The sequence below is a fragment of the Hippocampus bargibanti genome, linkage group LG09 (assembly GCF_051943395.1).
Source record: "Hippocampus bargibanti isolate YZ-2025 linkage group LG09, ASM5194339v1, whole genome shotgun sequence".
Classification (NCBI taxonomy): domain Eukaryota; kingdom Metazoa; phylum Chordata; class Actinopteri; order Syngnathiformes; family Syngnathidae; genus Hippocampus; species Hippocampus bargibanti.
This window is the reverse complement of record NC_142742.1, coordinates 10,640,104-10,661,757: the sequence shown is the minus strand read 5'-3', so window position 1 is coordinate 10,661,757 and position 21,654 is coordinate 10,640,104. Positions and strand designations below refer to the sequence as shown.

General features: G+C 40.7%; 3 protein-coding genes across 5 annotated transcripts; all 3 read right to left on the bottom strand.

Annotated features, from left to right (window-relative positions):
- Window positions 1-179: 179 nt before the first annotated feature.
- Window positions 180-5,394, bottom strand: fosaa (Fos proto-oncogene, AP-1 transcription factor subunit a). The gene is made up of 4 exons (XM_089004412.1): window positions 3,262-5,394; window positions 2,466-2,681; window positions 2,096-2,203; window positions 180-2,013 (listed from the first exon to the last, which is right to left on the bottom strand). Exons 1-4 carry the CDS (start codon window positions 3,412-3,414, stop codon window positions 1,342-1,344), a joined length of 1,149 nt encoding a protein of 382 aa, XP_088860538.1. The 5' UTR covers window positions 3,415-5,394; the 3' UTR covers window positions 180-1,341.
- Window positions 5,395-5,533: 139 nt separating this feature from the next.
- On the bottom strand, window positions 5,534-16,702 carry mlh3 (mutL homolog 3 (E. coli)). 3 transcript variants are annotated; one of them, XM_089004411.1, is made up of 12 exons: window positions 14,283-16,702; window positions 13,412-13,513; window positions 12,458-12,534; window positions 12,066-12,170; window positions 10,144-10,213; window positions 10,003-10,071; window positions 9,797-9,905; window positions 7,646-7,805; window positions 7,538-7,561; window positions 6,621-6,699; window positions 6,317-6,468; window positions 5,534-5,665 (listed from the first exon to the last, which is right to left on the bottom strand). In XM_089004411.1, the coding sequence occupies exons 1-12, from the start codon at window positions 16,489-16,491 to the stop codon at window positions 5,594-5,596; spliced, it is 3,228 nt and encodes a 1,075-aa protein (XP_088860537.1). In that variant the 5' UTR covers window positions 16,492-16,702; the 3' UTR covers window positions 5,534-5,593. The 3 variants fall into 3 exon arrangements, 2 of the variants coding, with proteins under 2 accessions (XP_088860537.1, XP_088860536.1); XM_089004410.1 differs by having other exon boundaries at window positions 7,538-7,805; XR_016115989.1 differs by lacking the exons at window positions 5,534-5,665; window positions 6,317-6,468; window positions 6,621-6,699; window positions 7,538-7,561 and having other exon boundaries at window positions 7,766-7,805; window positions 9,797-9,918.
- A 1,192-nt stretch (window positions 16,703-17,894) lies between these two features.
- On the bottom strand, window positions 17,895-21,596 carry acyp1 (acylphosphatase 1, erythrocyte (common) type). The gene is made up of 3 exons (XM_089004308.1): window positions 21,525-21,596; window positions 21,288-21,369; window positions 17,895-19,455 (listed from the first exon to the last, which is right to left on the bottom strand). Exons 2-3 carry the CDS (start codon window positions 21,366-21,368, stop codon window positions 19,240-19,242), a joined length of 297 nt encoding a protein of 98 aa, XP_088860434.1. The 5' UTR covers window position 21,369; window positions 21,525-21,596; the 3' UTR covers window positions 17,895-19,239.
- Window positions 21,597-21,654: the final 58 nt, after the last annotated feature.

Genomic DNA, 21,654 nt, shown 5'->3' with positions numbered 1-21,654 from the left:
CGGATTGATAAAAGCATAAAGTGCACATGCGCGTAAAGCTGTCTGCCTTTCCGGTTGTGTTAGCGTTTTTTAATTATTTCAAATAATGTATGGCTTATTACGAATTTTATACGTGAATTGTAATCATTTCTAAGGGCAGCTATTAGCTAAGGTTGACAGGTTAATTATGTTTTTTTTCTGATGAAAAAAGAGAGTCTAAGGTTTCTTACGTTGCATTGAATGTTTATTTCGTCCTAAAACTCAATATCCTGCAATTTAAGTGAAAATGAAAATAAAAATACTAAAATACACATTCATATCGTCCCTGAACACATGCTCCCTTCACCGAAATCAACCGAATATACACAATGAAGAGCGTGTGAATTTTTATATAGATCATCGCATGGTGCAAGCCACATATTTCTTTAGCATTACTTATTATAGCACAACAACATTCAACTCAAGAGTCAACTTATTTTTATTATTATTCAGCAGCATAGATAAGCACTCGATGCTCAATCTCTTCCTCCTTTAACAAAATCTGACAGGTAGAAAAATAAATCATAAGTTACATCTTGATAGATATATAGTCGATAGCACTGGATGTTTTCATGGAAAACTTTCTCAACAATGAGGTCAAAACCACAGTCGATGACATTGAGGTAAGCATGGATGAAAGTGTGTGATTACAGCATCAATAGCAATCAGGACACCAAAACACCAAACCATACAGACATGTTAAATTCCACATTACATCCTAGATCTATACAGATCATATACTGTACTGGTAGATATGCTGTACAGTATATTCAGTTTTGAAAATTATCTGGAAACTTCTCCGCATGCATTTGAATGGAGAGCTCGCTCGTGTCAAAGTGAACGTCATGCTACATCATTACATAGTTGGCTATGTGTCTTTCTTGAACAGGGGTGTCAAAGTCATTTTTTTGCCGCGGGCCACATTGTAGTGATGGTTTTATGAATTTGGGGAAGCCATTAGAATGTTTAAACCCCTCCACATATTACATATAGAGCACACAACAAATTAATGAATAACTAGTTTTCAAATCTGAAGTCAAGAATAATGACTGTTATTGTGGTTTACATCAGAAAATATGAAATTTTGGTTTGGATTTTAGCACGCATCATGGAATTTCACAAGTTTGATTTGTTTCGCGGGCCGAAAAAAATGATGCGGCGGACCGGATTTGGCCCCCGGGCCTTGACTTTGATACCTGTGTCCTTGAATGTAGTCGTCCTCAAAATATTCCTGTTTACATACAGTGGCTTCTGCTGACTTCTTGTATCCAAATTCCGAAACCTGCAAGAGAGAGAAACAAACAGCAACAAACAGCAAAACCTTTATAAGGCCAGCAACGTTGGGGAGTTGAGGTGATCGACAGATTCGCTCTTTGCTCCCCCTCCTCCTTTACGGCTGTCGAGTCCCTCTGTGAGCAAGTCCAGCTCAGGACAGGAGAAGGTGAACACCGACAGGTAGCTGCTGCAAGTTGGGGTGGAGGTCACCACAGGAGTACTGAGGGGCTCCAAATCGCTGGAGACGGACTTGTACAGAGTCTCCCAGTCTGAGACCCCGAGGGAGCCGCTCAGATCGATATCCGGAACAGATCGGGCGGTCTCTGTGGGCGGCTTGTCCTCCAAAGTGGGCAGCATAGCATCCAGGAGCCCCCCCTTGATGTCCAGAGAGGGTTCCAGATCGCAGATGTTGATTTCAGCGCTAGCGCACAACAGGATGTTGGAGTTCCCCGAGATGGCGGTGGACGGATCGCTGGGGATGTCCATGTCTTGGAGCGAAGGAGCTTCCTGAGTGTCGTCGTCCGGGAGCTGATCCTCCTCCGGACTAGGCGGAATTTCTGGGGATCCGGATGACTCAAGGAACACGGCTTCCATTCCCTCGGACATTTGGCACAGCGGTTTATGCGTGGCCAGGATGAATTCCAGCCGCTCTTTCTCTTTGAGGAGGTTGGCGATTTCTGTCTCCAAGGTTGCATTTTCTTCCTCCAGCTCATCCGTCTCCTTTCCGGGACACAGAGCAACGGCGTTCACGCACGAGTGGGTGCGAATGACAGCTGAGCAAACGCATCACTTGTTTACTTACAGCTTGCAGCGTATCCGTCAGTTCCCTCCGTCGGTTGCGACACTTGGCAGCAGCCATTTTATTCCTCTCCCTCCTGATCCTTTTCTTCTCCTCCTCTTCCGGAGAGAGCTGGCACAGAGAACAATTGAGTGAGAACCTCCAAGAATCCGGCTCCTCTCATCCCCAGATGCCTGCTATACATCTGACTGCCAATTAACGCAGCCTCTGGAGAACGGCAACATGTTTCGTGGCCATGCGTCTAAAAATAGGCCATTGTTGCAGACTTGCTGTGACCCGAATATAAATGCAGTGCCTATTCGGAAGGGCATGCACAATGCCGTATTCACTATCAATGTGCATTGCATGCTGTGTGTGAGTTGACCCGATATACCTGCTCTGCTTTTCCTTTCCTCGCTGCATTCTTCCCCTTATTCCTGCTCTCTCGTATGGGTGTTGCCTGGCGAGAGCTCCGCGGCTCATTGGCTCGCTCGCAACCCGGAGACGGGGAGACAGATGTAATGATTGTCGGCTGAACCATCCACTGGAAATCAGGGCTGCAGGAGATTGCAGTGACGGTCGGAATAAACGCAGTGTCTTGGCAGACGTCCTTAGGTGGAAAAATAAATTGAAATATTCAATCGTGAGATGTTTTTTTTTTCAAATGTCTTTTACATGCGTATATGGATCTGACAGTGTAAATTGAAATATGAAATATTTCTGAGACAATGACTTGAGTGAGAAAATTAAATAGAAATAATCAAGAATGAAACACAAGGATCCATAGGTTATACGCTTTCATGGATGCGACAGCATAATGTGAACTATGGTTCCTTGACATGTAGCCAAACAGAAATAGCCCTCTCCCCCCGATCAATATGTGACTTTATCATTGCTCATGACGTCAGCACTGACGCAGGGATGCTGTGGAGTCTCCTGAATGGATTTATTTTTCTCAATGAACCTCTGCATCGACACGCTCGCATCTGGCCCACAGCTTGGGAACAAGGCACCAAAAATAAAAAGACAAAAGAAAGAAAATCACGAGTCGGTGTCCCACGGACCGTTACGGTCACTGAAAAATAACCAATATTAAAATTTAATTATCCAATTTAGAAATCGTGCCACTCGTTAAAACGGCGAATAAAAACGGCCTGCGTGTTGAATGCTTGATTAAGACCTATTCTTACCTTTTCATTGCCCCCCAAGGAAGAAGAAGATGAAGAGGAGGCAGGAGAGTTCGCCTCCTCTGCCGTTTCCTGGCACCTTGTCCCGGCGGGAGAGTCCGCCCGGCAGGTGGGCGACACCGCTTCCAACTCATGCGTCATCTCTTTACGAAGCATCACGAAGAGAAACCAAAAATGTCGACTTAGTAATGTTAAAAATAGAAGAAGAAACAGCTTACAGCGAGCCTGTCGATGTTCAGTCCTCCAGGTATAAAGTCTACCTGGTAACTGGACGAGCTGGATGGAAGCCCCTCCTTTAGAGCCCTGCTACAATTTTATGAATGAACTAGGACCGTACCATTTCGGAGAGGCGGGGGGGGGGGGGGGGGGTAGTTCAGACTGAGAGCAAACAAAGGCTCTCATGTTTTTGTCGTTGGAGCTTTGCCTTAAAATTTTCAGCATACGTTTGCAATATAAGATATAGCGCATTCTAAATATCTAAATGTCAAGTTTGTCATAGGCCACGCATGTCTGTGCGCGCCCGCGTGTGTTATTAATAAACACGTGACCATATATTTCCCCAGCGGTGTCATTGGGTGCGTAGGTTCATTCATTTGCAACCTTTATTCGCCTTCATTTTATACGACACAATAACAAAATCGCAGCGTTTAATAATCAACTTGCCGTGTGTTACATTTTTATGAATGAAACATATTCTTGAGACATAATGTACTTGAGACGTCATAACATTTGTTCTGAGGTGAGGATAAAAAACGTGAGAGCGACAGAGTCACGTGACTGGAGGACAGGAGGAGACGAGCATCCTCCTCCACAAGGACAGTGCTCAATTCTTTCTCGGTAGAATTTGGGAGATATTTAATGGTTTTTGAATGCAACGTGAGTGGTGACAACCTTTGTATGTGGTCAAGAAATAAACAAGGACGGTGTTTCAAGTAAACAACAGGCCAGTTTAACGTGAACTAAGTGAGACATACTTTTGGGATGTATATTGTGTAATAACCCAACATGGACTATTTCAAATGAGATCAGCATACGAATTGTAGCATGATTACATTAATATACACAAGTATTGATTACACCATGTTTTCAGATCAAAAATATATATAATTGATGTTTATTTTAAAATTCAAGAGAATTTTTTTCAGTGACAGTGCACATATCACTGAAGGGTGCCTTTAAGCTTGCATGTGTGTGTACATGACGCTTTGCATGCCCCACGCCGCCTATCTAACTGAGAAGTCAATGTTTATCACACTATTCATTGTCATTGTTTTATAAAATCAAATAGTCATTACTTATCTCAGCCCGGTTCTTTTAGGATACTTGCAGTCAGATAATTTGTAACCTTGATCTTTAAATTCAGTGATAATATAAGTGGACGGTGCTATCAAGGAAACGAAAAATACAGTGTAGTGCATCCATGTGAAAATGGCAAGAAAGTTACTACAGGTTTCAGTATTTTCCCATGCAATGGCAACTCTGTAGCTCTGACTTAGAGGTCTAATATTTAAACTCTACAGTATACCAAAATACATAGACTGAAAGAAAAGAACATTCTTAGTGTGTTTACAATGGCTTTGTTGGTCACATTTTATGTTCGTTCTTTCTGCTATCATCTTTTTTTGAATTGAAACAAATTAATGGCAGCAACTAAGTTCGTGTTGGATTCCAAACTTCCCCTTTAAAAAAAATAAAAAACAATAATAATACATTTGATTTATGAGCAAATAACTCGTGTAGTCAAGACAACTGTATGATGTATCTTGTTTGCCTGCCCATCATGACTCAATTGAAGGGACCAGCTTGATAATTGTGGGATGCGGCATGAACCATGACAAGGATTTACGACAGGTATTTACAGAACCGAAAGGCGCAATTACCTTTGGCCACATTGTGATGCAGAATTTCAGTAAAGGTCATCTATTTTACACTTTTTTTATGTGTGAAGTCAAAGATACAAATCCAACCGGAAGTCAGTCGCTGTCATTAACACGAATGGGAGATTTTGTCTAAATTTGCTCGAATTTGAAGATATAAAAGACGTCACAAGACCCTGAAAAAAGTGCAATTTATCATCTGAAATATACGGTATATCACTACTGACATCATCAGACTCGATTTTAGGTTCACCTTCATTATCCTAACATATTCCAATCGAAGCTTGCTGGACTTGCGGTCGTAATGCACACCTAATTTGATTCAGCAGTTGTACTGAATTCTATTACAGTTGTGATGTGTTATACATGTTAGGCATATGGCAGATGTGCTACAGACATTTATATGAAAGGATCAATTTATTTAAAAAAAAGAACTATTTCATGAGGTTGCCACAAAATTATCTTTTCCCACACAGTACCCATGCTTTATACATGCTTCTTAATTTTCCAAGGTTGGGTTTCTGAGGTTCCTGCAGAGAACAAGAAAGAAGGCTTTGTCATCATCATAGACACACTTTTAAACGTATTCACTGCCATTCACGAATTTAAAATATGACATAGAGCGCCATTCCCGAATTTGTGTGGGTTTTGTTTTTCGTGCTTGGGTGCCGATAAAGCACTGGCCATGGCCTATGGCAATGTTTTTTTTTCCCTTTCCACAAGGGAGCAGCATTTCCCTTTTATCTATGTTAGCACTTTGTTCCAGCTTCAGCTGTTGTTAAAGCCCTATATAAACCAATATTTGTGTATTGCATTGTATTTTGGGCTTGGCCAAAACAAACCTGCGGATCAAACCTCTAAAGATGGAGGACACTGATTTGCTGTGGCGACCCCTTGATGGGAAAAGCCGAAAGAAAAAGAAGATTGTATTTTGGACAAGCGCCCCCATTTCAAGCTCATATAAATCCAGAGCCATATTATTTAAGAATTAACTTTTTTTCTAATGAAAGAAGAGAGTCTAAGGTTTCTAACGCTGTATTGAACGTCTATGTAGTCCTAAAACTCAATATTCTGTGGGTCCTGGAATTCATCTGACAATGACAAAAACCCTGGCACTGGAGTAGACACATTTTTGCACGTCTGGTAGTGAATGAGTTAAGAGCACGAAAACATTCCAGTACCTTCTGGTTGGGCTCCAAATGAACAACGTCAACGAGCGGAGCGATGGATGGACGGCCGTGGGCGCACTGGAAGGGCAGCTGGCAGGATGATAAGGACGCAACCAAGCTATGGCACTCGTCTCGATTCAGACTGTCGTTGAATTTGATGGCCCCTGTTGGAATTCATAGCTTTTCAATTCTGACACTTGAAGCCAAATGATGATGGTGAGGATGATGATGGTGAGGATGATGATGATGATGATGATGATGATGATGATGATGATGATGATGATGATGATGATGATGATGAATTGTTTGACCTTACCGTGACATGCTAGGGAGGCGAGGACTTTCAGCACAGTGAGCGGTAGAGTTCCTTTCACTCTACCAGTAGAGCGAAGTAACTAACAAAAACAAGACAGCGACATGTCTTACACAAAGTCCACATGCCTGTTAAAATGCATATACAGGTAGTCAAGGTGGAATACATTATGAACAATTCCAGAAATTAGGTAGTGAAAGCACAAAACTGCAAATTCATTTGGATGAATCACTTGAAGTTTGGGGAGTTCAGCAGTACTTTTAATATTTGAACCAAGCATGGATGCTTAATGCATTCACTGCCAGACATGTGCAAAAATGTGTGCACCCCAGTGCCAGGGTTTTTGTCTTTTTCACTCAAATTCTAGGACCCACAGAATATTGAGTTTTAGGACTACAAAAACATTCAATACAGCATTTGAAACCTTAGACTCTCTTCTTTTTTTACTGCCAGACGCGCAAAAATGTGTAGACTCCAGTGCCAGGGTTTTTGTCATTATCACTCGGATTCCAGGACCCACAGAATATTGAGTTTTAGGACTACATAAACATTAAATGGTGGGTAAGAAACCTTTGACTCTCATCTTTCATCAGAAATAAATAGATAATTCCTAAATTATATAGGTCTGGAGTTATATGAGCTTGAAATGAGGGCGGCAGTCCAAACTACAATGCAATACATACATATTGGTTTTTATTGCGCTTTAACAACAGCTGAAGCTGGGAGAAAGTGCTAACATAGAAAAAAGGGAAATTCTGCCCCTTCTGTAAAAGAAAAAACATTGCCAGAGGCCATGGCCAGCGCTTTATCGGCACCCAAACAAGAAAAAACAAAACCCGAACAAATTTGGGAATGGCGCTCTGTCATATTTTCAATTCCCGAATAAATTTGGGAATGGCAGTGAATGAGTTAAATCTTACCTCTATTAGCTCCTGAAGGTAATCCTGAAAGAAAAAAAAAACATTGCACATAAGGGAATCGCTCAGATCACTGCGTTGCTCATCTGATGAATTTGAATAAATTCTCACCTCAACAACACGCTTGATAACAGATGGCCTTTTCCGCCGAAGTTCGTTATTTTCTTTTTCCATCAAACAAACTGGCACCTTGCCAACGAGCACCTGGTCATCCTTCCTTGGTATGAATGTCACTTCCAAGCCCAAGCTCCGCAAATGAATCTGACAAGACCTGGTTGAGGACAGCATATCTAATTAATATATAGCGAGGGTGCCCAAATGGTCCATCGCGATCGTCCGGTAACCCGCGAACTGGACCCAAGTAGATCGCGAGGAGTGTCGGGGAATTGTGGGGTGTGGGAGGGGGTGTCTGTGTGCCTGTTAAAAAGCATGTCACCTTCAACATATGGTGGCATCAAGGATGCATCTGGGGAATTTAAAAAGGGGGCCAGTTGGCCCCTTTGTGTCTGAAAGGGGGGCCAAATTCTAAAATTGATGGTCCCAATTTAACTACATTGCCAAAGTATACAAACCTGATTGAAATAAAACAAAATACATTCATTGGAGCATGATATTTGTCTTCTTCTTTTCCTTTCGGCTTTTCCCTTGACGGGGTCGCCACAGCAAATCAGTGTCCACCATCTTTAGAGGTTTGATCCGCATGTTTGTTTTGGCCCAGCTTTGATGTCGGATGCCCTTCCTGACACAACCCTCTGTATTTATCCGGGCTTGGGACCGGCACAAGAAGACTTATGTCCCTTTGTGGCTACAGAACAAGCAACTCGCTCAGTGAAAGACTCCCAAAGACAAAATGGTCATTGGCACAGCAACATTTAAAGGACAACCGACGTCTCCGGACAAGTTGTGTCCATAATTCGTAAAATAGCTTCAAATGACTTCTACTGAGCGTATTTTACAAAGATTCCACCGCATATTTGAATCATATTCATAACTGGATGAGTAACAAGAAAGCATATTCTCCGAATCTGAAGCCATTGTTTTGATTCTCCAGAGAGGCAAGACGTCTTGGGGTGACACCACGAACAAGGGGGCGGGACCTTCTGAAACTGGCCACTCCCGGGTTCATTTTTTGGCAGATTTTGGACACCAATAAATACACGCAGTATGATATTTTTTGACAAAAAAATATCATACTGCGCGTTTTGAGTATTTTAGATGCTATAAAACGTTTTTCTGATGTCAGTTAGGAAACAAAAAAGTGATGTCGGTTGTCCTTTAAAAAAGCAAAAACTATCCTCACATTTGACGACAATGCTCTGATCTTACCGTGAAATGGGCATCTCTTTCCCTACACTACATCACAAACAGAATCTAAATTACAAATAAAAAAACATTTGGCTAAAATAAATGTTTTTAATATATAAACAATTTTAATTCAAGTCAAATAATTTATTCGTAGTTATCACACAATCAATCCTGTGCTATTTTGATATTTTACGGTGTTCCCCCAAAAAAAGACAGAGAACAGACTTACCACAATATTTCTTACTAGTGTGTACTTTCACAAATTTCTTTGCATTTAAGATTACCAACGTGCTGCACCAGCTCTGAAATCACTCCCATTAGTCACTAAATTTGAATCATTAACAGCAGTTTGCTTAAATGAATTGTCACTACCGTCCGTTGCCGCTTGTTTTAAATGTATTTTAGAATTTTAGTCCAGTTCTCTCGCTCCCAACTATGTCGATGTTGTTCGACGTAAATACTCCAATGCACCATGGGAAAATGAATATTCGATTATCTCTTTTGGCAGTTTCCGGCGGATCACGACGAAAGTTAAAACCTCTGGAGGAAAACAAACAGTTTTCAATTGCTGTTTAACTAAATTTGTTTCTTTAGCTACTTTAACAGAAGTATGTCATATGTGGCGCGGATCAGGTAGCAATATGCGGCCATCGTAATAGATGTGCGCTGGTGCTGGCGCAGTGGAGTTACAAAATTGTGCCAGCTGCCAAAATGCGTCAATGACGCAAGGGTGCATCCCAGTGGCATGTGATCTGCAGGTCAGCAGTCTGCAATGACAGTTTGCAATCTGGCCATTGCAATATTTTTTTTGTCTTCAAATTTGTTTAATCTACAATTCACTGATGACATTGGCATAATTCGGCATTACACTGAGAGGAGTTTGTAACATAACACACTTGAGGGGTGTGTATCAAAATAAAGTGGTCCTTGTTGTGTTGCACATGTAGTAATATCCACCTGAGCAGCCTTTGTTCCTCTTCTGTCACACAAATGTGCAGAGGTGGTAAAATGGTGGATGAACAGAGACGCCTGTCGCCGGGTGCGTTTGGGTCCTCTTCAAAGGAATCTGGAATGGTACACTGGGCTTTCAGTGCAGTATTGGAAGTGTATCGCTTCACTAAGAGCCACAATATACTGAAGGCATTGTTTGTCTTATACGGTACCTGCTATTAGGTTTTCAAGACGTACTCTCTCATGTGCAGCGTGTTGGTCCAACAGTACTAAAAGATTCCCTGTGGTTTAAAAACAATGCATATAAGAAGGAAAAAAAACAATGGGGAACAAAATAAAATTATTTTCTATACCTTCACTTTTTGTATCTTCAGTTGTATTGAGAAGGCAAGCAAGAAACTTGTTATCAACTTGATTGATCACCTATAATTGGAAATCAAGTAATATGTAAAGGGGACACGTTACTAAAATCGTCTTGATTGCATTGGTGAAGACACGTCTGTGAGCGAGCCATTCTGAATTCCTGTCTCACATTTTGGACACAATAAATGCAATAATTGCCATAGAGTTTCTTGGTCCATGGCTGGATAGGATTCAGCAACTACCAGTAACAAGCAAGATGGGCCGGAGGTTGGCGTCAGACTACATGACCTAATTCACTGCCAGATGGGCAAAAATTTGTCCACTCCAGTGCCACGTTTTTTGTCATTGTCACTCGATTTCCAGGACCCACAGAAGATTGAGTTTTTGGACGACATCAACATTAAATAGTGTGAGAAACCTTAGATTCTCTTCTCTTATCAGAAAAAAAGAGTTAATTGTTTTTGCTTTTTTAATTCTAATTGGCTGCTGAAATCAGTGTGCCTTATATTTGGAAAACTTTTATAGATTTATATATTATATTTGGAAAACATTTTTCATCCATTGAAGGTGCACCTTATTGTCTGGTGCGCCTTATATATGGAATATGTTTGAAAATCCACCATTCATTGGGGTTGCACCTTATATTGCGGTGCGCCTTATACACCGGAAAATACGGTACTTTCAGAATTAAGACTGCTTACCTACTTATGTGTAAACATTTTTAATTACTTTTTAGATTTGTGGAATCAATTTAAGATTTTTCAAGGCTTGTCCTATGCTCTGGACAAAATGTCAGGTCTCCTGAAGTCTTTCATAATACCACAAAAAGTAGATGTTGTTACTCTTTGGTTTTCATTCTTTTTGCGGAGGAAAAAAATGCTCAAGATATTTTCATGCACCTGGATGTCATGGAAACAAAAATGGTAGTCTGTGATTGCATGAGACACAAAGGGTGCAATATTAACACAAGGGCATATTGAGTTTGATTCATTCTTTATCCTTTGCGTACTTGGACCAAAGAATAACAGAGATCTTTTAAAGGACAACTGACGCCTCTGGACAAGTTGTGCCCATAATTTGTAAAATCACTTCAAATTACTTCTACTGAGCCTATTTTACAAACATTTCACCGCATATATATATATAATAGATTTTACGTTTTAAGACTTGCGCTGAATATTCAGGATGTCTTGTTTTTGAGTTGGTGACGATGCCTACCGTGACGTCACGTATGGAACGCAATGCATTTTGGGTACTTTGTTTGGTCTGAAAACTTCATGTTGATCCGTGTTGATGGCGAAATTAGAAGGAAAGCACATAAATAACGCGATGGTGAATCGTGGTGTGTTGCACCAAGACTACTATTTGATACTAGTTGACACAAATTCCGAGCAGACAAATCAGCCCATTTCCAACGGACCTTCGGTGCCATCTTGTGCATATTCTGGGACGCTATATTGGAGTCCAGACGCCTCAAAATGACACGGAAGCACTTCTTTAATCGATTGCAAACATTTATGGTTTCCTCTTCAGAACTATTTGAATCATATTGATAACTGGATGAGTAACAAGAAAGCATCTTCTCCGAATCTGAAGCCATTGTTTTGATTCTAGAGCAAGGCAAGACTTCCTGGCGAGACATCACGACCAAGGGGGCGGGACCTTCTGAAACTTTCTGAGGTCATTTTGAAGTAGTTTTGGGACACTAAGTCATTTTTATTGGTGTTTTTCATTTGACTAAAAATATCAGCCCGCGTGTTTTGGGTATTTTGGATGCTATAAAACGTTTTTCTGATGTCAGTTAGGAAACAAAAAAATGGTGTCGGTTGTCCTTTAAGACACCTGAGGACTTTTGGAAATTGTGGATAGCGCATCTATGTAAAAATAGCTCCTCTCAGATAGCAAGCTTTACCTTCATGGAGTGTATCATGGCCTTTGAGAAGCGGTACGGAAACAGGATGTTGTGGATCTTGACAGCGAGACCACCAGCTTGCCCACTTGAGATGTCCACACCCACCTTTCATAACGAAACCAAGATTTAAAAATAAATAAATAATGATACAGTAAAGTCTCGTTATATCGATATTCAAGGGAGTCCGAAAAAATATCGATATAACCGGGACTATCGATATATCCGACCCTGTTTGCATGTAATTTTCTCCGTGCGTGCATAGAAATAGTATCGATATAACCGGGACTATCGATATATCCGATATCGATATAACGAGACTTTACTGTATCTGAATTTGTACAGTGGATGTATATTAAAAAAAACAATCTTGGAGAAGCATGAGACGAGTTTACCTCTGGAGGACGCACAAAAACAGGGTTTTTCCAGTTCGAGTACAAAGACAGGAGGGAGTTGCAAGTCTCATTGTCACCTAGGAGGAGAAAAAAAAAAGACACACCATATTTTCCGGCGTATAAGGGGCACAGGAGTATAAGGCGCACCCCCAATGAAGGGTGTATTTTCAATTTTTTTTTCCATATACAAGGCACACTTGAGTAAACGTGCACCTTAAATGAATGACAAATGTTTCACAAATATAATATATGAATATATAAAAGTTTTCCAACAATAAGGCACACCACATTATAAGGCACTACAGTGATGGCTGTGGTTACGCACTACTTCTTCTACAGGGGGAAATAAAGTTGATGGCTGCTGACAGTGGTTGCAAGACCCGTTGTGGCTCAATATTACTTCACATATAAGGCACAGGGTCATATTTTGAAGAAAATGAAGGATTTTGAGTGTGCCTTATACACCTAAAAATACGGTTATTCTTTTAGTATGATCTTATTAGTATTATAAAAGGTACAAAGTAATACCGTATTTTCTGGTGTATAAGGTGGACCGGAGTATAAGTTGCACCCCAATCAATGGTGTAATTTCAAACTTGTTCCATATATAAGGCACACCAGAGTATAAGGCGCATCTTCAATGAACGAAAAAAGTTTTCCAAATATAATATATACAGTAAATCTATAAATGTTTTCCAAATATAAGGCGCTACAGTAAAGGCTGGGGTTACGCACTACTTCTTCAGGGTGAAATTGAGTCGGTGGCTGCTGAAATTAGTTGCAAGACCTGTTGAGGCTAAATATGACTTCACATGTAAGACGCACCTGCGTATAAGGCATCTTTTGAACAAAATCAAAGCTTTTGGGTGCGCCTTATGCACCGGAAAATACGGTAATTTTGTATAATATGTATGAGCACCGCTCCTTCGCTCTGATCCTTCAGTGGTTAAGTACCTGTGCCATCTGTCCCTGCATGAAGCACTCGTTCACCTTTGTCTTTAGGCAAGAAGGGCAGCACTTGCTCTGCCTGGAAAGGGTAACACCTGTATTCCATCCCTATGGTAAAACAGCAATATGATACATTACAATACATGTTACAATCAATAATACATCAATAATTGATTTATATAGCACTTTAACAACAGCTGAAGCTGTTGTTATAATACACGAAAGAGGATGCACCAGGCATAGTAATAAAGTGGAAACGTGCGTTGTTTATCACCTTATTGTTTTATGCGATACCTCCAGTCATCAAATCTTTCATTGGGATTCACATGGTTTTTTTTAGTTTGAAATTTGGGGGGAAGGTTGTCCATTTTTGCTCACATTGTCAACATTGTGTTATATTGTCACCACTTAATTATATTCAGTATAATAACAATAACAACAACAACAACAATAAGAATAAGAATAATAATAAAGTTAATTTACAAGCGCCTTTCAAATCACCCAAGGACACTTTACAATTAAAAGAACAATAAACACCAGAACAATAAAACAATACATAAAATGATAAATAATAAAAGCGCTAATTAAACTAAACCATGAATGCAATTTTGAACAGTTGGGTTTTTAGATGGGATTTCAAATTATATTCGATCTTGTAAAAATTGGCATACTTTTCTTCAATGAGATCCGCTGCATACTGTGAAAGGTGATATCTGAACAACAGCTTGTGTTGCTAATTCCCATTTAACATTGGTTGAATGTAACACCGGACAATGGAACAAGGGTGGGTAGACTTTTTATATTCGCCATGTGGCTTTTCTCTCAATCTTGACATTGATACTTCGACTCTCACTCCAATGACTTGCTTGTGACTCACCAGTTTCAGAAACGACGCTAACGGCCATGTTGGTGACATCCGTTGTGCAGCGGGCCTGTGTTTCAACCAGCGATGGTTCCTCATATTTGCTTAGCCCAGTTACTTTGTTGACATACACCATTTTCCCAATTTGGGTATCAAAGTGATGGAGCCAGTCGCTAGATGTTGCAGTTGTATCGAAATCGTTGATGTCAGCGTGGGCGGAGTTAACGCCGTCTTGAAAGCCTTTGGGACTAATGACGGAGGAATTATGTGGGGAAGCAGAACTTGTGTTCGAGGGTGTGTCTTTTCTCCCATTTTGTTTCAGGTGGTTAAGTTTGCCAGCTAAAGATTGTTTTTCTGAGGTACTTTTCAGTGTGGTGTACGCTAAGGGTGCCGCAGAGCTCTGTGGTTCCTCTGGTTTGTTCACTTTGGTATCTGTGATGTCACTGTTCAGTTTCTGGGAAATAAAACCATCTTCTACAAAATCTGACTGAATTAGTTGAGCGTTAATGTGACTCTTAACAGAGTTAACCTTTGTTTCTACTGATTTTCTGTAAATTCTTCTGAACTCGTCAAGCGATCCAGATCCCTTAGCCGCAACTTTGGGGACCTTTAAGGGGACAACAGGAGAAACATTTGTCTTCATTCTTCGTGACGATGATTCTCGCTGTGCGTGAAGATAGATTTTCCGTTTGAAATGATGCTGATGAAATTGTGTCCTGGTACTGTGGGGAGCCTCCCGGAGACATTTGTGAATGAATGGACAGGATACGCGGATCTTTCCGGATGTCTTTTCATCTGCCCCGGTTTCCTCTGGAATGAGAGTTGTTTCACTGACTGATGCATTGACGTTTGGTGTTATTTGGGGCAAGCTGATCTCTTTTTCAATGTGCACAACTTTACTAAACGCGGTCTCAGCCTTTTTTGCAAGATCGTTAACAAGGTCTGAGGTAGTCATATCAACATGTCCTTTATTTTCATTTGAAAGCACGTCAGCCGCAACATGAGTCTTGTGTTTGCGATGAACATTTTGCGATGCCAGTGTTGCCGCTGATGCACAAATGGAGTTTGTAGACACAATCTGGTCGGTGCGATTGACTTCTTGCGCAGCGCTGTCGACTTTCATCAACCTTGGCGACGCCTCGTGCAAGTCATCTTGGGAGAGCACCAAGTTCTCCCTGCACAAGAAAGCTTTTACGGCCTCTTCTATGCACAGCAAAACAGCATTCCAATCTTTGAACTCGATTAGGGTTTTGGCAGGCTCAAGACTAATATCATACTCCGAATAGGAACATTTAATATTCATGACATATATTCCATGGAGGTCTTGGCAGCGTTTCTGCTTGGGGCTCCTGACGGCAGACGGTTTTTCTGGGCTGTCATTCCTCTGGGTTGGACTGCTAAGTCTACGTAGAAGTGAGTTGAGCAGTGTGTGTATGCGCGTCTTTAGAAGCAGTCGACCATTAACATACAAGTATTGCAAGCTATTGTTGTAGTGGCCCTCTCTGCCAAGGTAACCCGTCACCTCAAACTGGGCATGCGTGTGCTGCATCTCACCCAGTTTCTTCGCTCGGGTAAGGCTGTGGATTTGGATAAACCTGTGGTAGGTGTCTCTGGCTTTGGGGAGCTGCACTATCATGGTTCCCATGCAGTCATTCCTCAAGGTGAAGGACACAGAGGGGTGCATCAGGGACATGGCCTCCAGCCGATATCTGACCCTCTCACCTTCCAGGACATGGTCCATCCTCTTTCTGCGTACAGGCATGTTGTGGAACAAGTTGCAAAGGATAACTGTGGTTCCAGAAGTTGGTCTACAAACGTCCTTCTCGCACACATCATTTCCTTTGCCGTTCTTAAAGATCCTAACAAGCGTCCTGCCTGAGTTTTTGGCCCGGGAGGAGATTTCTACAAGTGTGGCTAAAGCAACTATACTTGCAATGGCCTCACCCCTGAAGCCATAGTACCTGAGATCGTCCATGTCGCCCAGTGAGTGACATTTGCTGGTGTGGTATCTGTTCCCCACACACGCCATATCCTCTGCGCTCATTCCATTCCCGTTGTCGATAACCTGAACCTTGAACGCCTCCAGGTCCATCCGGACGCCCACACACGTCGCCCGGGCGTCGAGGCTGTTGAGGATGAGCTCCTCGACGCATTGTTGAAGAGATGGTACAGCGACACCGGAGCGAAGTTTCACCCGAGTCTCCTCCGACAGACATTTAATCATTTCGATCGGACATCTTCACTTGTTTGGAAACGTGACGTTTCAGCGTCGCCACAGTCCTCATATCGTGACCGCGGTACATTCTCGCTGCTGTCACGATGTAGTAATTGAAATACGTAAGAAAAAAAGTAAACTTCCCGTTAAATCCAACATATCGGCTGTCGTTTAATGAACAAGAAGGAAAGTATGCAGGCACCGGAAGCTAAGCTCAACGGTCTGGCAGCTGTGCTGTGGAATGAACTACGGCCTCATCCTACGGCGCCCCCTCCTGCACGCCATGTGTACTACGGTTTCATTTTGTGTCCGTTCGTAACATGACTGTTTTTGAAAAATAAAATATGAATACAAAAACGGTCATGGGAAAAGTCATACACACTCAAGAAATAAAATTAACCGCGATAAATAGGATTTTAAGCATATGGAGACATTCTTTTGCCATTAAATTAAACATATTTTTAAGAGTTCAATTTTGTTTTTGTGCAAACTATTTTTGTAAATATCTTCTACGGTACATTTTTCATGATCACTTCTCCCAAGTTCCTAAAAATCACGATGCCTCACCACCGGTGACCTCACCCACCCCACTTTTTGTTCAAATAAAGTACCGCATTTTCCGTTGTTTAAGGCGCACCCAAAAGCCTTCATTTTCTTCAAAAGATGACCCTGTGCCTTATACTAAGGTGTGCCTTATATGTGAAGCAATATTGAGCAACAACAGGTCTCACAACTACTGTAAGCAACCAGACTCAATTTGCCACTGTAAAAGTTGTGCGTAAACCCAGGCTCGACTGCAGCGCCTTATAATATCGTGTTCCTTATATTTGGAAAACTTTTAGATATTGTTATATACTTGGAAAAACCTTTGTAATTCATTGAAGGTGCGTCTTATAGTCCGATGCACCTTTTTTTCCTATGCTTGTCTGTGACTATAAAGTGTCCTTTAGAGCTTTGAAAGGCGCTTAAAAATAAAATTTATTATTATTATAATCATTATATATGGGGAAAAAAGATTGAAAATACACCCATTCATTGGGGGTGCGCCTTATACACCGGAACATACACTAGCTCTTACCAGCAGGCACAATGTTCATGATCCCTATTTAAAGCAGAACACAGAGGGGTTCATGAACTTTTTATGCCAATGACCACCCCAAAAAAATTACCTGTTCAAATATGACCACAATGCCCATTACAATACAGCATAACCATGTGTTTTGTGAAAAATTTGATTTATTACAGGTTCGGAGAGATCGCAGCAGAGAAATGACCACAAACAACAACTGTATATATATATATATATATATATATATATATATATATATATATATATATATATATATATATATATATATATATATATATATATATATATATATATATATATATATATATCAGTGACATTTAATGAAAAATGCACAGCAGTTCACAACATTATCCCATACGTTTAATGATAGAATACACAGCAGTTCACAATGTTTCCCCTCATGAGTAATTACGCTAGACACAAACTGTCACTTTTATGCCCCCACGTAAAGACTCCAACATCACAGTTCAGATCCAGAATAGTATACCTTACCGTCGACAGAGGGCAGCTGGACACTCGTGCACAGTTCACAGCAGACTCTAACCGATATTGAGGAACCCCCCCCCCCATCTTATAGACCCAACTCACGCGAGAACAAGTGGCCAGTTTGTCCTCGCTAGAGATGAGTCATTTCTCCCCCTCCCTCAGCCTTGAGACCAGGTGCTCCAGAAAAACATGTTGTGTATGGTACATTGTCGGGCGTATGAGAAAATGAGCAGTTCATGCAGGAAAATACAAAACATAGATACGTGTGGAACAAGCGACAAAACAAGTGATACCAGGTGTTCATGATCAGTGTGAGAGAAATACAGAAAGTGGCAAACAAATTGTTTAACATAATATGGGTCAGCTCAGGACACCACTAAAAATTTCTTCCTTCACCATGGTTTTAATCAAAGAAAAACTAGACAGTGGGCTTATTCATCCATGATTTTCCAGACCACTTGATTAATTAAATTTAAATATTTTTGCAAACTTGTAACATGTTTAACTTCAGTTATGTAATTGCAGTTGAATGTGTTGGGAATAAAGTGTAAATAAAATGTTCTCTCAATAATTCTATCCATTCTAAAAAATAACACCAAAAAGTTAAATACTGCACAGCAAAACCTCACTGAGGCAGTGATCTTTCCATGTATCACCCTCGTATATTGTGATACTTGCACTACACATTGAGAATCACGGATACAGTTCATGGTAGAAGTGGTTGAAAACATATTGTATTCAAGACGCTGTACTTCAGGAGTATAAAACACCTGACAGGAAAAAACAGGAATTAACTGATCAGTGGTTTTTGGGGAAGACATACCGAATATCTGTTTTAGGGATGGATATAGGACTAAACCAGAATATTTGACGAAAACAAATTCAAACACAGGGATCACATGGAAATACCACACATGAAGGTCTCCTGTATTTGATTTGTAACCAATTTGAATAACAGAAAAGTTACAGGAATGGTGTTAAAATAGCCCAATAGATGGAGCATTAGCTAATTTGCCTGGCAAAAAAAGCATCATTTTTGCTTTATTTGTAAAAGCATTTCTACATTGCCTAGGAGGAAACGAATCTTATGTGCAGTTTTCAAAACATTATAAGTACAGCATTTCAACACATAATAAGAAAGGACAAAATTGATAAGTGCTTTGAGGCTAATAAAGTACAAGTCACTTTACAATGTCAAAAGATGAGTGTTCAAGGCAGACAACAGTTTTCTCATTCCTGAACTCTGCCTTGGTAATCTGTGATTTGGGACTCCCAGTGGATTTGAGCCATTGTTGCATTTCTGTCACCTTTTTTCGTGGGCCCTGCACCTGCCCTTGAACAGTTCCCGCACCTGTGTTTTGAACCCAACCTACAAGGCCAAGCTTCTTGGCCTGAGCCTGCGAAGTTCAAAAGACACACATACGGATCAGTCAAAAATATGACCGGTGACTTGAATGCACACAGAACATTATTTTTGAAAATGCAATTAATGCTGTGCTATTGTCATCCTGACAAATGCGCACACAAATCATGCTGGAATCAGTCACAAATATACGTTATCATAGTACAGTACTGTAGTTACAGTGGATATTCTCGGGTGTGCCTCAAGGGTCTGTCCTGGGGCCCCTTCTCTTTATTATCTACCTACTGCCTCTCAGCAATATTTTCCATAAATTTGGCATTGACTTTCACTGCTTCGCGGATGACACCCAACTCTACTTCTCCAGCAAACCCGACGCCTTTCTTCCACCTTCATCCCTCTCACTTTGCCTCTCAGAAATTAAATCCTGGCTTTCCCATAATTTTCTCAAGCTTAACGGTGAAAAAAACTGAACTTCTCCTTGTCGGTACCAATTCCACCCTACACAAAACTAACGGTTTCTCTCTCACCATTGACACTTCAACCATGTCTCCCTTCCTTCAGGTCAAGAGCCTGGGTGTCATCCTCGATAGCTCACTATCTTTTCACTCCCATATAAATAACATAACTCGGTCTGCTTATTTCCACCTCGGTAATATTAACCGTCTCCGTCCCTCGCTCACTCCGCTGCTATCCTTATCCACAGTCTCGTCACCTCCCGCATCGATTATTGTAAATCACTTCTCTTCGGTGTCAATCAGAAATTTCTCCATGAACTCCAACTCGTCCAATATTCTTCAGCCCGGATCATCACTAGAACCCCCTCCTTTAACCACATCACCCCTATCCTCCAGCAGCTCCACTGGCTCCCTGTTAAACATCGAATCAAATTCAAAATACTTCTGTTTAGATTCAAAGCCATCCATAACCTTGCCCCTCCCTATCTTTCTGACCTGCTTCAAATCTCTGTTCCCTCTCGGTCCCTCCGATCCTCATCCTCCCTTCACCTCTATGTGCCCTCTGCCCGTCTCACCACGATGGGATGCAGATCTTTCAGCCGCTCCGCTCCCAAACTCTGGAATTCACTTCCACCCAACATCCGTAATATTGACTCCCTCCCTATTTTCAAGTCCCACCTCAAAACCCATCTGTTTAAAATTGCTTTCAATGTCTAGTTCAATCTGCTATTATATTATTTATCATTTTACTTATGGTTTTATTGTTATGTGCTTTGTTTTATTGTTTTTATTGTAAAGTCTCCTTGGGTGTTTTGAAAGGCGCTTGAAATTAAATGTATTATCATTCATATACATCAGTAACACAATTAAAAATTCTGAAATCATTTCCCATCCCCATGACTGTTTTTCAGCTCATCAGCAATCTGCATGAACATGATGCTACCCTGATTATTTGAATCAGATGTTGGTAGTTTGACACCTGTCCTTTAAAGTTTTCTGGCAACCCCATCTTCTAATTGGAACTGTTCATAACTCAAATTACGCAATAAAGAAATCAATAAATACACAAATTAATAACAATTGAAATCTCTCAACCATATATTTGCATTTTTGTATTATTTAATCAGGAAATTGACATATAACTGCGAGGGTGCCTTTTTTTTCAATTCCAATTATTAATAGTGCAGAAAAGTTTTGAAATTATTTATCGTAGTTTTGAAAAATTTAAAACGATTTTTAATATCATAATCATATTTAATGACATCTTCCTTTTGAACGTTTCAGTGGTAATTTTCTATACGCTATAATGTATAATTAGGATAAATATTTGTAAGTTTGTGTGCGTGTCATCGTGTATTCTTGACGAAACGTCGAATGTCGATACACATGCGAATCTGTTAATAAAACATACCTGTGTATATTTCCGAAAAAATACCCCTTGCACTTTTCCAAATACTTCATAATCCACAGAGATCGATTCTCCGTTTGACATGCTGCGCACAGAAAAACAACACGCTACTGTTAATTTTATGACCAATACACATTGTTTAAACCTGCAGAATGCTATATAGTCTAAAGTCTACATAAAAGTCAATATTTGGATAGATAAATAAAAATGTATTTGACGCATGTCAATGTTGAGAATCACCTGAACGTTACTCAAACCGATGGGACGTTAAGAACAACGTCGGATGTAATTCGCGGTGGAACGCTTCGTCCAGAAGTGACGTCATATTAAAGCGCCACACTTTTCTGGCAACATACGTGTTTTCTCTTTG

Coding starts and splice junctions, on each gene's coding strand:
- fosaa (XM_089004412.1), bottom strand. CDS start 3,414: ATGCTTCGTAAAGAGATGACGCATGAGTTGGAAGCGGTGTCGCCCACC. Junction 2,682..3,261: donor CCTTGGGGGGCAATGAAAAG/GTAAGAATAGGT, acceptor TTTCCACCTAAG/GACGTCTGCCAAGACACTGC. Junction 2,014..2,095: donor TGACGGATACGCTGCAAGCT/GTAAGTAAACAA, acceptor TGTCCCGGAAAG/GAGACGGATGAGCTGGAGGA.
- mlh3 (XM_089004410.1), bottom strand. CDS start 16,491: ATGATTAAATGTCTGTCGGAGGAGACTCGGGTGAAACTTCGCTCCGGT. Junction 6,700..7,537: donor ACCTTCAGGAGCTAATAGAG/GTAAGATTTAAC, acceptor TGTTTTTGTTAG/TTACTTCGCTCTACTGGTAG. Junction 5,666..6,316: donor ATTTGGAGCCCAACCAGAAG/GTACTGGAATGT, acceptor TGTTCTCTGCAG/GAACCTCAGAAACCCAACCT.
- acyp1 (XM_089004308.1), bottom strand. CDS start 21,368: ATGTCAAACGGAGAATCGATCTCTGTGGATTATGAAGTATTTGGAAAA. Junction 19,456..21,287: donor TTTTTCGGAAATATACACAG/GTATGTTTTATT, acceptor TGAACTTCGCAG/GCTCAGGCCAAGAAGCTTGG.